Below are 14,455 nucleotides of genomic sequence, written 5' to 3'. Positions count from 1 at the left end.
CTGGATTTTTATTAGATTTCTACTTCCTACTAATTCCTATGTAAATAAGCAATCCTATGTTAAAATCTTTAACAAGTATTTCTCTCTCTTATAATATATAAAAGTTGTAAGTTACTTTTTTTCAAAGGAAGCAATTACTTTACAATATACATATAATAAAAACATGGTTTGATATCAATTAGGTTGAAAATTAAACAAAACAATAGATATAAAATATTTATTAACAAAATATAAAAAGTCAGTTTTTCTTACAATAATAAATTCTTAATCTATGGACGGATTATGGAATGCTGAAATGGCTGAGTCTATTTGTATAAAATAAAAACTTTATAAAACAACACTATTAAGTACTATTGTTAGTTATATAAGTAATTTGGTTTACATTATTATTAAAAAAGACCAGTTTCACAACTTCTGGATGTCCTGATTCTTATCTATCAGTAATTAATAAAAAGAAATAAAGTATATGAAATATACCTCAAAAAGTGATGAATTGGTAATCAGGGACATTCATCAAAAGCTGTGAAACAAGGCCTTACATTCAAATTATACACACTTATATACAAAAAGAGCTAACATCAGTAACATAGCTGATAATTTCGTAGTTATAGCACTATTACATCCATCAGTAGTACATGTATAGATACATGTTCTATACTCCAATTTGTCTCCAGGCTGTTGGACATATTTACACTGGTTACCTAAATCCAGTGAGGAGCAAAACCTTTTTGTACCGATTCCACCTGAAAAATAATTATGTTCATTGATGTATTTAGAGGATTTAATGGTTAACACACAGGAAAAGTAATACTAAATGTTGAAGTGTATGTTATAAATATATGTATTTGAAAATAATCCTATCCCTTAAAACATACATTAGCATATAACTCTTTTGCAAAATTCATTAATAATGAAAAAACTAATAATTGGATATATTTATTTTATAATTATTAGAAAATGAAAGACAATATTATACAAATTTACTCACATAATCAAATTGTGTGCAAGGTGCCAAATTGATATTCCCAGTGCAAAAACTGTGTAGACCTAATCATTAAACACCATGCAAAACATAAAGAAAAACCATCACCACATTATAAATAATGTTAATTTGATTAAATTGTAAGTATTTTACCATTTAGCTAAGATTCAGAGCAGAATATAAGTTCTTAGAATTCAAAAATCTTTGTTTGGTTCCATCAGATTACATCATTTTTGGCTTATGGCTATATAAGAATTTACTTCCTTCACAACAGAATTTTAATTATTCAATTTCAAGTCTACTTACTATTTTGAAAGAATGTAGGTATATCTTTATCAAGGAAAAGAAGACATGTATCATGCTATTAGAAGGTTTAAAAAATAAACCAGACACCAGAAACTGATTTATGTTCGACAGGGTCTCTTTAAACTAAAATGTTATGAAAATTATAAAGATAAATCAGCAGCAAACAACTGCTTTGAATTTATATTTACTTTGAATAAGGTTTGGAACTTGAAAAATTGCTATATTTTTCTAAATAGCAAAGCAAAGGCAAGGGGCCGAATAAAAATAAAAACAGGCAAATCATAAGTGACACAAAGCAAATAAAACAAATCTCAGTTGATAGCACTTCTATATACAGGTGAATAAAAGCACCAGTGATGTTAATAAAATTACTATCAACCTATTTCCTTGACACAATACTGAGCATTGTAAACTTGGTCACAGGGTGTGGCCCTCAAGATGCCTCCATCCAAATTCATGAGCCCATCCCCACATTCCATATCCCCTGTCGAGTTACATTGGTAACACTCGATGGAATAACCTGCTCTTAATACTATGGTTAATAAAATAATTAACTACTATGATAAGTATAAGTATTAGTTTTGTTAGTTACAGTTGAGGAGCTTCGGAACAAAAACCGCTAAATCCACTTTCTAAGATTTTTGACAAATCGGAAAAAACGTTTTATTTCTTTGTTTTTTTAGGTAAAAGAGAGTAGAAAATCTTAATATATCAACATTAGCAACATTGTTTGGTGGCCAAATCAACAGATTCGTGTGTGAAGTAATAAACGAAAAAAAAAATAAAAAAAAATGGATATAGCGGTTTTTGCTTAGACTATCCGGATTTATCGTTTTTTGAAAAAATCAACTAAGGATTTATCGCTATGTGAAAAAACCATTAACATTTTTGGTTAAAACTAAGTATATGAGGAATTAAATAATTAAAAATTAAAAATTGCTATATCGGTTTTTGTCTCAACCTTATAAAAATCTATCAAATTTATGTAGGATTTATCGGTTTCTGTTAAGATATCAATTTTCTTTTACCTCATCAGTGGATTTATTGGTATCTGTATAGATCATTTAACTTGAAGCGCATTTTTCTACTAGATTCATCGGCTTTAGAACAGATTCAATAAGCTTATCATGTAAAATTATGCAAAAGCATCGAAATTACAAAAAAAAAAAAAAAAAATACAGCATGTCGTTTATCGGTTTTTGTTCCGACGCTCCTCAGTTAGTATGCCCAATGCTAATATCGTTATTGTATCGGTCGTACCTTCAAATCTTCCTACATGTTTAATACAAAACTGCGCATTATGAATTAGCGAACAATCTGTAGGCACTAAACTTGATTCGGAATCTAAATATTCATTGCATTGAAATGGGTCATTTGAATCGGTTCCAGAACATTGGTAACAATTTATAGAATAAACTAAAATAAAAAAAATCATATTATAACAAAGTTATAAAGAATACAAATAAAAAATTTAGGCAATTACCCTTTTAATTTACCTGATTTTATTGTAGTCAAACATACTGCAAGTATCAACAGATTCATTGTATTTTGTTATGTTTGAAAATTGTGCTAAGTTGAATGGAGCTGTAAAGTTTTTGACTGAAATGTAAATGTGTGTTATTATAACAATCGTTCTCAATACAAATAGATAAAATCGAATGCAATTAATTCAAATATCAACAAACACTGTCTAAAAATTTAAAACCAAGCCCATATTTTTGAAGTACCTGTTGACGTTTTACCATAGATTTAAATTTTGCTGTATCAATGACATCTTGTACTTACGCCGCACAGAGACAAAAAGACAGACTGAAAAGATTTTGATCTTTTAAAAAAATATCTATTTGCGAGTTTTGAACTTATATTTTACTAATAATTATATTTTAAGATAAATTTTAACTGAAACGTTGCTAGTTCATTCAAAAATACCAATCACAGTACAAATGTAGATTGTGATTACAAAAATGAAATAATTATACAATAATAGCTCAATGTATACAATGTACAATATTTTTTCTACGTAAGCGTTCAAATACGCTGTTGCGTATTGCTTGATTGCATTCAAGCTTGTTACCTATGCAATCAAGCTTTCCTGATAACCTGTGGGGAAGGGAATTAGGGAAAACACACTGGTGTGGGTGGCTCTGTGGTGTGTATTGTGTACCACAGAGCAAGTAAAGGTGTGTACAATCAGGGCGAGCCGCGCGCTTTGGCCGCGGGTACGCTGTAAGGCCCGAGGTGTTTTTTAATTTTTTACAAATTAAAGTTGATTAAATTTTGATGCTATGGGATTTTGAATATGACTCAGTTTTGGATAGTCTATTATTTAATAAAATACTCTTTGAGCGACGTCTATGTGAAAATAAATTTGTACTGAACGGCAAAACTCAGCCTGGCAAATTTTATCCATTATTCGTTTCGTCGTATGTTCCCAAATATTTTATAATAGAAGAAGTCCCAAATTCGCTAATCTCGTGATTTGAGCAAAACTAAAAAAGTATATGATAGACACTTAGATGATCGTTTTTTTGACCTATCTAACTACCATAAAGTGGTTTCATTCTAGGTAATGGTGGGCTGTATGAATTTGGATTTAATCAAATAATAAAAGTTGTGGCAATAAATTTATTTGCACATTTTCTATAATGCGCTGTGGTCTTTCTAGACTGTCACTACGTCCGCGTCGTGACTCGTGTGCATATTTTACATTAGTTGGTCATAACACGAATTTTACGTTTAAATGGCTCTTTTACTGTGTCCAGTAGCGACGATACGTTGTGAGCTATTTATTCGCTATCATTTTCGGTATATCATGGTTTAAATAAACAGCTATGCTTACCATAATTTTTTTAATCATCGCATGTTCAAACGTCGAATCCTTTCTTAATATTCATTCTAATCAGGATATAACACAGGAAATGAAACTCCAATATTGATAGTAAAAATATTTATTCAAATATTAATTTACATTATTTTTGTAAAAAATATGGAAATAAGGACACTTAATTTTAAGTAGATTTATTAAAAAAATATTCTTATTAGTAATTATACATTTATGGACGACATATTTAACAATCCTATCACGCTTTTTCACACATTCACACACACACACACAGGTGAGGGATTTAGAACTTATTAACTACGAATGTAATAATATTAATTAAATCACAATAGTCATGAGCGGATTCTTAAGACTCATGTTAACTTAAATTTGTACATTAAAGTCCTAAATTAAATGCGTAAATAATATTTTCTTATTATTATAGGCAGTTTACCCTAAACAAATCTTATGTTTTAACTTATGCATCACAATGCGGGAATGTAGGAGAAAATATAAAAATATATCTACAATTCAGTTTGAAAATTTGGCCTAGGTGTGTAGGATAAATTCAGTTTGAAAGATTGGCACGTTTTACTACATCGCATAATGTATTTAAAACACACAACATTTATAAAGAGTATTTATTTATCGATAAAATATGAAATTGGTCCTACGAACGCACACACTAACAGTCCTTAAATATAAATATATAGCTTTTACAAAGTGTAATTAATTCGTTGTAGAAAACGTGGGCTTTACAAGATTTATATAAATAAAGAAAATATATTTATCATTTCAGTCAGAATTTTTCTGCTTCACATTTTTACCGTCATCGCCATTACAACATTATCATTTGGCGGGAACTAACGGCCATTTTGAAATCTCCAACTGTCAAATCTAAAGTGCAAAATACACTGGCGTATTGTCATCTAGTAAATAAGTTATTTAAGTAGGTATCAAGACGAAGCGTTATTTTTCACTGAGACGTTATAAGAATTTCTTAATTGTTGTTGAGTTGTGGCCTGAGGGGTAAGGAGCCTTCCACCCAGAAGTTCGGTCGCTGCATCATAGTTTGCCACAAGGATACTTCTTTGCCCGCGCTGTCCATCCAGTTTACGCTAGCTCCCATATAAGTACCTGTAAATGTTAATAAAGATTAACATATTTTTATAAAAATCGAAAAACAATTTTTAATGAATTCCACAAGGACACAATTAAAATGATGTCATAGGTAAATACCCACAGAGGTGAATGGGACAAGGTTATGTTTATATCTTGTTTTATCGACTGTTGTATTTTTACTTTGTTTGTCGCTCAGAAAGCGTGTCAAAAGTAAGTTATTAACTTATTAATATCTGTCACTTTCCATTAAATAAAAAACTAATAAATAAATATTTCAGGACAATTTTCACACACGGTACGACCTGATCCCATACTAAGCTTTCGCTTGTGCTATGGAAGCCAGATGGCTGATAAACGTACATATATAATTTTAATAAATACTTATGTAGATAATTAACACCCAGACACAGAGCAAACATCTATGTTCATCACACAAATATTTGCCCCGGGTGGGGACTTGGAAAACAGAATCACTACAAACTAAGCCAACCGGTCAGTCATTCTTTAAAACACTAATCATAACTCACCAGTGCCAAGCGACAGTCGCACAGCGCCCATAAAGTCGTTCGAAGCCAAACGATCTCTATCCCATAGGCTGAGTTCTAGTGCCCTTGTAGCCAATTCGTCGAGTGTAACCCCGCGGTAAGTAAAGGTGTGTTCCCATCGCGGGCTCAGAGTGCGTCGTGCTACACCCGTCTTCTGTTTGGCGAGACGACCACGTTCCGGGAGGAGATAGCTGTAGGAAAATTAATAAAAAAAATTATCAAATGTACGCTATATTATTCTTTAAGAGTAAGTTTCTGTTGGGTATGTAATTCAAACTCAGTATATTGTCCATGTCATGTGAACTTTGTAACCTGCGAACCGAAAGGAGATAGCTATGATATAGGTGATGTTACCCAAATTCGAATGTAAATTTTGCAACTCGACTGTGCTCTGGGAATAGGTAGCTATTGCATAATATGATAAGCATGTAAAACGGGATAATTGGCGTTATTAAAACACGATTACTGATGAAATAAAACTGCACAAACAAAGTAATAAAGACTATTCAGATGGTCTCAAATTGTATAGTTTAAACTTTTTGAAAAACATCAAATCACCAATTTATTTCCTCTTTTATGTAAAACTAATGCGCGTCACACACGGTGAAGATACTATAATATTTTATGTTAAGATTCTCTAATATAAAACGTTATAGTATCTTAAGGTATCCGGTATCAGCGTTCTGACCACAAAATTTCGGGTCATTTGTAACAGGATGGTATGATAGTATCTTCACCGTGTGTGACGCGCTTAAGTCCTATTCTACTTTCTCAATCGATGAACGAAATTTTTACTTAATAATATTTTACATTAACCAACATGCTAAATATTTTATGTCATACATGATAATTAACGAAAAAACTACCAATGTACCAATATTAACAATGAAAAGGGTTATATGAATGTTCGTTTTGTTTTTATTCATTTTTTATCTGATATTACTAGTTTATATTATATTGAATAAATGGTTTTGATTGAAGTCAAGTCGAAAGGGTCGAAAGAGTAGAAAGGGTAACTACATATTTTTGTTTATTTACTATTTCAATAACGTTTAACACAACACTCATGAATACAAAATGATACAAACAAAGTGTAATTACATTGATATGTATGTACTTAGTCACTACGCACCATTCTGAATGCTTTAGTAATATTATTAGCAGTGTGATTGTAGAATGTACAGAAATGATAATATCATTGTCTTACAAGTTGTTTTGTACGCACTGAATAATCCTGTCTTTAAAGCGGCTGAAAGCAAAGAAAAGAAGCGTGATATTTCAGAAATAAAATACATCTAGAGCACATGTGGTACAATTGTTCTTGAAAATAAACCAAGTATTATTTTCATGGTCATTTAACTGGAATTCCTAAGCATGTTCAATAACCATTTTCTTTTATACAAAAATAATATTTTTATGGCTTTATTTCAGAGAGCAGAGCAAAGCAAAGTTAGTAGCATATACTTTAAAATTACCATTACCGTTATTACATATAGATCCGTTTGGACAAAGATTGCGGGGATAGAAAAAAGCTAAATAAAGCAGAAAAACTGAGGCAAACTAAACCAAAGCTGAATTGAGGCATAGAAGAAAATCTTTGAGCAAATTCGGAGGATTAAGCATTCTTTTTAGGTTTCTCTAGAAATTTTTAATCGGCTTAGCTCAGAAAAGATTATTTATTGGTTTTATGGTAATCGGGTTACTACGATGGCTTAAACCAGTATTATGTTCAACGTGGAAAAATTATAGATCTATATAGTCTAGCGCCATTACTTTCCCACAAAGAAAATAATACTGCTTTAAAACATCATGGTAACCCCTCGGGACTAATTAGATTTTTTTTATTCACAGGTAAACAGCTGACCGCTGTTTCATCTGATTTAAAGTGACAACGCGTCCTAAGTTGTAGCATTTACCTAGAAGGTGCACATTCGTTTACAATTTATCAATATTATAAGAAGCCAGGAAATCCATACTAATATTATAAATGCGAAAGTAACTCTGTCTATCTGTCTGTTACTCAATCACGAAAACCTAAACCACTGAACAAATTTTCATGAAATATGGTATGGAGATATTTTGATACCCGAGAAAGGACATAGGCTACTCTTTATCCCGGGAAAATGACGCATTCCCGGAAATCCCACGGGAACGGGAACTATGCGGGTTTTTCTTTGACAGCGCGGGCGAAGCCGCGGGCGGAAAGCTAGTGTAAAATATAAATCGGTAAAAATAAAGAAATCCCTTTCGCTTTACCTCTTGCAGAAGACATCAGCGAGTCCACTGGGGCGCGTGGCGACCAGGTTCTTGGCCTCCTTGACGAGCACGTGCAGAGTGCCCTTCCGCGCGCCGCGCTCCGGCTCGAACTTCAGCCCCACGATCAGGTCCCCGCGCGTGCCTTGCTGCTCGTCGAACTGCTCCGTCTGGACCAATGGACTCATTTTATTTAGTGCCGATTTTTAAATGCTTGGTTAAAACTTATTCGGCGAATAATGTATAAAACTACCATTTTAAAAACGTATTCTAATTGTCCGTATTTGACAGTTTACGTGACATTTTAATATTATCGTGTAATACTTTATTGGACGGATAAGTTTTATCCAACCATTGTAAAATCGGCCCTTATTTATTTAAATACTTTATTTAATACATACACAAGAGAAAAAGGAATAAACAGAGAAAAAAAATCATAATATGTTAAATAGGCGGCCATATCGCTATAAGCGATCTCATTATAATTGTAGTAGAGTCAGAATAATTTGATAGGAGCCGGTCTTTTATAAGTTGGTTGTTGAACTGCTCCGTCTGGGAACAAATGCTTTATTTTATAGTTAGAGTCGTAGAGTCAGGATAATTTGAGACGGCCTTTTATAAGTTGCTCAGTGAACTGTTCCTTCTGAACGAGTAGATTTTTAGATACGAGCCGATCATAGTTATTTGAAGGGTGCCTTTGATCAGTTACTGAAATGTTGTTGAATTGAACTACTCTTACTCTTTTGTTCTTCGGAACGAAGTTTGTCCAACGACCGATCTCCATATAGATCTATCAACTGCCCAGCAGATAAAATAATACAAGTTCTCCTACCCGAGTTTGGCTTAAAAAATGAAAATAACGAAATATTTGATATCTAAGTAAAAAGATGCTGTAACTAGAAAAAGGCCCATAGAGTAAAAATTAGTGCATTAGTAACATTGAGGTATTACTACGTATATTATACGTATAGAGGACACCACGAACAAAATCTTTGCGACAAGCGCGGCGAGCGCGTGGGGCGGCTAGTGAGTCATAGATTAAGCGATGAGTTTGTGACGTTTGCCTCTAACTCGTGTTACAAAGAGTGTAGTAGCGATGCCCTCTCTAGTACGTAGTACATCTATATATATAAAACTCAAAGGTGACTGATATAGTGATCTATCAACGCACAGCCCAAACCACTGGACGTATCGGGCTGAAATTTGGCATGCAGGTAGATGTTAGGACGTAGGCATCCGCTAAGAAAGGATTTCCCGAAATTCTTGTGGGAACGGGGAAAAACGGGGATGCACGTACAAAGTCGTGGGCGGAAGCTAGTAGTTACTCAATTAGCACTGACCCGCTCGTGCAGCTTGTACCACTTGGGCGCGGGCTCGTCGAACACGACGTCGGCCAGCGGCAGCGCCACCTCGCCCAGGAAGTCGTTCCGCCCGAACATGTCCGCGTGCCACACGCTCAGCCACAGTGTCCGCGCGGACAGCGTGCCCAGCGGCTGCGCGAAGCTCAGCGTCTCCTCGAACACGGGGTTCAGCGTGTTCTTCTTCACCTTCGTCTTCCTTTTGCCAGCTTTCGACTTGTCGGGCAACAAGTACACCTGGATGACACAAATATTGTTATATAAATAGTGATCTGACATTGAATTCAAATTTAAATGCTGTTGGAACTAGACTTTTTTTCCGCACATGAGGGCATCGGGATCAGCACATTAACATGATATATTATAATTTAAATAACATTCGAAATTTAATAGGACAGATCAGATGCAGTTTCTGTAGCGAAGAAACCTGTTTCTCTTTCGGTCATTCTGCTAAACAAAAATGTCTTTTAACAAAAATAAAATTATTCGAATTTTACCTTTTTCGAGCGGACGGATATAAATTAATTAATTTACAAGACTAAAAATACCTCAACACCAAAAAAAAAAGTATATAACATTCCAAAAAACCAGTTTGTTTACATTTAGAATACATTACAAAAACACACCTTGACATAAGGATCAGACCGGTTCCTCTTGACGTCGACGGGGGCCAGGTCTCTACAGCGCTTCACTCCGACCTCCAGTGCTCCGAGCCTGTAGTTATACAGGAGGGAGAACTGGACCTCTCCTCTTACGGTGACAGTACCCCGCATTCCCTCCCCGGCTCCACTGTATACGGAGGCCATGGACTCGGAACGCGCCTGCAAAAGGCATTGAAAAAAATATCGTGAGGCGGGATGCTATTTTTCTCAAATTCAAACATTTATTTATTCAATTAGACTTCTTCCACTTCCGAAGCACTTTTGAATAATTGTTTGAACATTTTATATCTAAGAAGTTCTTATTTGTTTTGCAATAATATGTTTATACACACAAAATTAAAACGTAATGATTTTTGACTACACTTATTAACTTAAAGTTCAACTACATTTCGTACCGATAAACTTTTATTCCACGTTCGATGAATAGAACGCAAGCGCACACAGCTCGTAATGTAAACAAATGTTCAATAAAAATATCATTTGCGGTAAACACGATATTTAATCCGACACCTTACCCGCATCTGTGTTATTGTGTCGAGTTCATGAAACCGCATTCACTTTTTGTTTGTCAACGTAATATACGCCCATTTGACTTGCAATCGAAATGGAATAGAGAAATATATAGGGCAAATAGATTATTATTTTTAAATCATCAGAGACCAAATCATAGTACGTGTGTATAAAAAACATATAAATTTATTATGTTATTTTTAGAGTTGTGTGTTATAAAATAAAATAAATGGTTTTTATTTTACCTTTCTTTTATCTTAATATTTTGGTAGATTAATCATCGATAATTTGACTGATTTGGTTAAGTCCGTTAATTTCTAACCTAACAATGAATAAATGTAATTTTGTGATCGACGCGACGGTATTAATTAGCCATCATAGTTAGATTGAATGTAAATTATTGTATTAGAGACTGATTAGTCATTAGAGGTCTATTATATAGCCGTGTGAAAGATATAAAAAAAATATTATGAAATAATCTATTTTAAGCAATCTAAACAAGGTGTTATTTTGTGAAGGCGGAAACTAATGTATAAACTTTGTATTTGTGACAAATTAACATATGATTATACACAATCCATATCTTAAAACTACATTCTATGCACCCACGATATTCAAATATTTTTAAAATAAACATAGTATCTAATGTACACGTATAATACATATTTAAATGTAGATTGTAGAAGATTAAAAAGCGACCCAGAAAAGAACAACAAACTTTGTAAATAACATGATGATATTTTAATGAATAAACTTTGATTTCACATAAAGATAAATTTCATTGATTTTAGAATTTAGAGATAACATTTATTTATATCTACCTATTCGTATTTTTGTGGATTGACATTGGACACATATTATGTATTTTAAAGGTGCCAATAAAGAAGTTTTAATTATTGCTTGCAAAAATCATCGGGATCACAAATATATGCAAACGATCGATAAGAAAGATAATTTTAAGATTTTAAAAGTTGTTTTTTTAAACACGTTTTAAAACAGATAAGAAATCCATGGATACAATCATTTCTTAAAGCTTATCTATAAGATCTACGCCGCAGATTACTTTAAGTTTAGTCTTTATGTAATGTGGGTGTAATATTTCAATCATGTGCAGATAAACAACGTTATATAAAATCCGGTTTAAATAAATATATAGACCTTGAATAAATATGCATATCTAAAGATCGAAGTTGAAAGTAATTTATTAAACCGAATTGTTACTTAAATATTAAATCTGTACAACGATTAATTATTATTAACAGTATTCTCATTTTAACTTAATTAATCTATTGTTGTATTAAATATACGTTATAAATAAATCTTTTGTTATATTTAAAAATACGTTAAAATCTTGTTAAAAGCTGTTAATTAAATTTGATACTTTAATCAGAGTACGATAAACATGGAACCGCAATTAACGATAAAACAAAGTACATATACACAATAATAAAGCAGTGTGATTGATTGGTACATAGAATTCGCTAGCTGTGCCGCGCGGTTTCACACACGAACATTTCGTTACATTGTCGAAATTTTCACCCGAATTCCATTTTTTTTTTCGTATTAAACTTAGCCTGTAGAATTCGAATGGTTAACGAAAAGACCAGTAGTTTCGGAGCCTTCTCTTCATCAATCTTCTTTATAATATATATAGATAGTGTAAATGTGAAGTTTTGCAATACACCTATACTTGTTCCTTCGAAATAGCCATAACGCGTTCGGATCTACATTAAGAATATGTTTTGCAAACCCAGTTATTCGCAGGCCATGTCGTAACAAGACATTGCCCCTAATTTCTTACAATAGCCAACGCGAGGCCTCTAAAACAATACCGAATAGCGCATACAGTTATACAAACAGTGCTGTGTTCCACAAAACTCATTTTTTGTGCGCATAAGCCTACTTCATACAAAGGACGTGTGTTAAATACATGTTTGCAATTAAATACAGTACCTGCAGGCCACTTCTGTTGAGAGAAAACCTATCTCTGTCTGCATCGTGCGGTAAAGGAGAACTTGATCGTCGGGGCAAGGTGGCGTGGCCCGGAGACAGCGTTTCAGACATGTAGACTTCATCTGAAACAATAATATTCATATTTAAAACAACAGTTAAAGAAACATATTTAACAATAAACCAACAAAAGATGTATGAAAATTTATTTATAAAATTCCATGTTATTTGATAAGTTGAGTGTGTAAATAAATTAAAGAATTTCATGCATATTCAAATATAACATTGTACCTAAATGTTTGTGTGCATTGTGCATATTTTACCATAAATAGTGACAATAACATTGTAATGATGGGTTAATTTATCACAATTTTATTCATAGGAAAGAATAAGAAGATAAAATAACAGATTTATGCACCAAGGGTAGTTAATTACATTAATATGTTTTTTTTAAAGTTTATAGACAAGTGATATAATTTTAGATACAATCCACTCAAATCATGCGTGCTCCGTGAAATCAAAACAGATTTCTTGGTACCATCGCTTTGTAATTCAAGCCATTCATCGCGCTTTACGTGGCGGCACTTTTTACGTCTCGTAAGAGAGTTATCACACCACTCAAGGGATTTTAAAAATGAATCTCGACAGTTCAGGATGTCACTAATGAATGACTTCTCACCGGTTCTAAGAGTGCTGCATCTGCTAAAATTGCTAGTGTCATCTCGGTTTTCAGAGATATTATCGAGTCGTTTTGGTTTTTTCTTACTGTACGGTTCCAAGCTCATTGCACTTGCATGCTGCTCAGACGACAGCAACAGCAAAGTTGTAGATTTTACAGAAACAGATTCGCTGTCAACATTCCTAGTGTACGTTAGCTCGGGTTCCGGCTTACCGGCTAATTTGCTATAATCTTTTTTTAGGGAATAACTTCTTTTAACATGGCCCACTAAGGAAGAGTCAGGATTATCTAAGAGAGAATCATTGACTTGTTTCGGAGACGTTTTGCAACACGGAAAACAACACTCGATGCACTCACGTATGCATGATTTCTTATTACTATCACTTAAATCATTTGCATCTATTCTATACACATTCACTGGCTCGTAATAAGTTGATACAGAATCATTTGCAGCTGGCGAGATATCATTTTGTATAGACAAATAGCGCGTTTCTGGAGACGAAGTTACACGCGACATCGTTTAAACACTAGCAACTGATTTAAATAAACTAAATTGTGATTGTTATTGTATTGTTTAAAATCCCCGATTTATCACACATCCTGCACCGTTGTTTCCTGTTACGTACTGAGTACAGTTTTAGCATTCAGTGACCAACATAATGTGATTATGGTATACCTACAAATAATAGCAGAATTAAACACGATTGTAAGAGTGCGTAAAATTGGCATAACCACCATAATTTCGGCATTCATAAATTATTATAGTCTTTCTATATTCGATGTTTTCTTTGTTTTTATTTATCACTGGCTGTGTATCAAGATTTTACCCGCATGGCTCCGCTCTTATTGATCTTAGCGATCTATCCTTCCTAGATAAATGACGAGGTATCTAACAGTGAAATCATTTTTCTAATCGGACCCGTGGTTCCTGAGATGAGCGTGTTCAAACATACAAAACAACAAAAACTTCAGCTTTATAATATTATTATTATAGAAGGACAGATTTTAACTTACAGATAGGTGTACGTTATAGAAAAGCATACCTTCTACACTGAAAGATCGATTTGGCAAAGTCATAGTGCTCCATGTGATTGACTTGGGTGAAGACTTTTTATGAGCAGTATTCATATCTGACGACAGCGAAGTTGAAGGCATTTTTAGAATTTTCTTTTCAACTTTATTAAGTGCTGGAAGGGACGTCTTAAATGACTCGCTGACACTCAACTTTTTCATTTCTTCGGTAAGCGAAGAAATTTTTTCAGAAATA

The 14,455-nt window shown here is 33.3% G+C and overlaps 2 protein-coding genes across 4 annotated transcripts in view; both read right to left on the bottom strand.

Moving 5' to 3' along the window:
• Positions 1-203: 203 nt before the first annotated feature.
• On the bottom strand, positions 204-3,088 carry bou (glycosylphosphatidylinositol anchored membrane protein boudin). 2 transcript variants are annotated; one of them, XM_089699763.1, is made up of 4 exons: positions 3,016-3,088; positions 2,785-2,887; positions 2,549-2,704; positions 204-743 (listed from the first exon to the last, which is right to left on the bottom strand). In XM_089699763.1, exons 2-4 carry the CDS (start codon positions 2,828-2,830, stop codon positions 547-549), a joined length of 399 nt encoding a protein of 132 aa, XP_089555889.1. In that variant the 5' UTR covers positions 2,831-2,887; positions 3,016-3,088; the 3' UTR covers positions 204-546. The 2 variants fall into 2 exon arrangements, with proteins under 2 accessions (XP_089555889.1, XP_089555888.1); XM_089699762.1 differs by having other exon boundaries at positions 2,974-3,035.
• A 1,599-nt stretch (positions 3,089-4,687) lies between these two features.
• btsz (bitesize) overlaps positions 4,688-14,455 on the bottom strand; it is a 66,662-nt gene continuing 56,894 nt past the window's right edge. For both annotated transcript variants that reach the window (XM_089699783.1, XM_089699784.1), the window contains exons 5-10: positions 12,513-12,634; positions 10,014-10,208; positions 9,370-9,624; positions 8,033-8,199; positions 5,759-5,967; positions 4,688-5,246 (exon numbers count right to left, since the gene is read on the bottom strand). In XM_089699783.1, the coding sequence (XP_089555909.1) occupies positions 5,110-5,246; positions 5,759-5,967; positions 8,033-8,199; positions 9,370-9,624; positions 10,014-10,208; positions 12,513-12,634 (1,085 nt within the window). In that variant the 3' untranslated portion in view covers positions 4,688-5,109. The remainder of the gene's footprint in view (positions 5,247-5,758; positions 5,968-8,032; positions 8,200-9,369; positions 9,625-10,013; positions 10,209-12,512; positions 12,635-14,455) is intronic.

The sequence above is a fragment of the Colias philodice genome, chromosome 10 (genome assembly GCF_061535455.1).
Source record: "Colias philodice isolate Cphi_HAF_F1 chromosome 10, ilColPhil1 Martin Lab GWU primary, whole genome shotgun sequence".
Classification (NCBI taxonomy): Eukaryota; Metazoa; Arthropoda; class Insecta; order Lepidoptera; family Pieridae; genus Colias; species Colias philodice.
The sequence above is the reverse complement of the archived record's forward strand: the minus strand, read 5'-3'. Positions and strand labels throughout refer to the sequence as shown.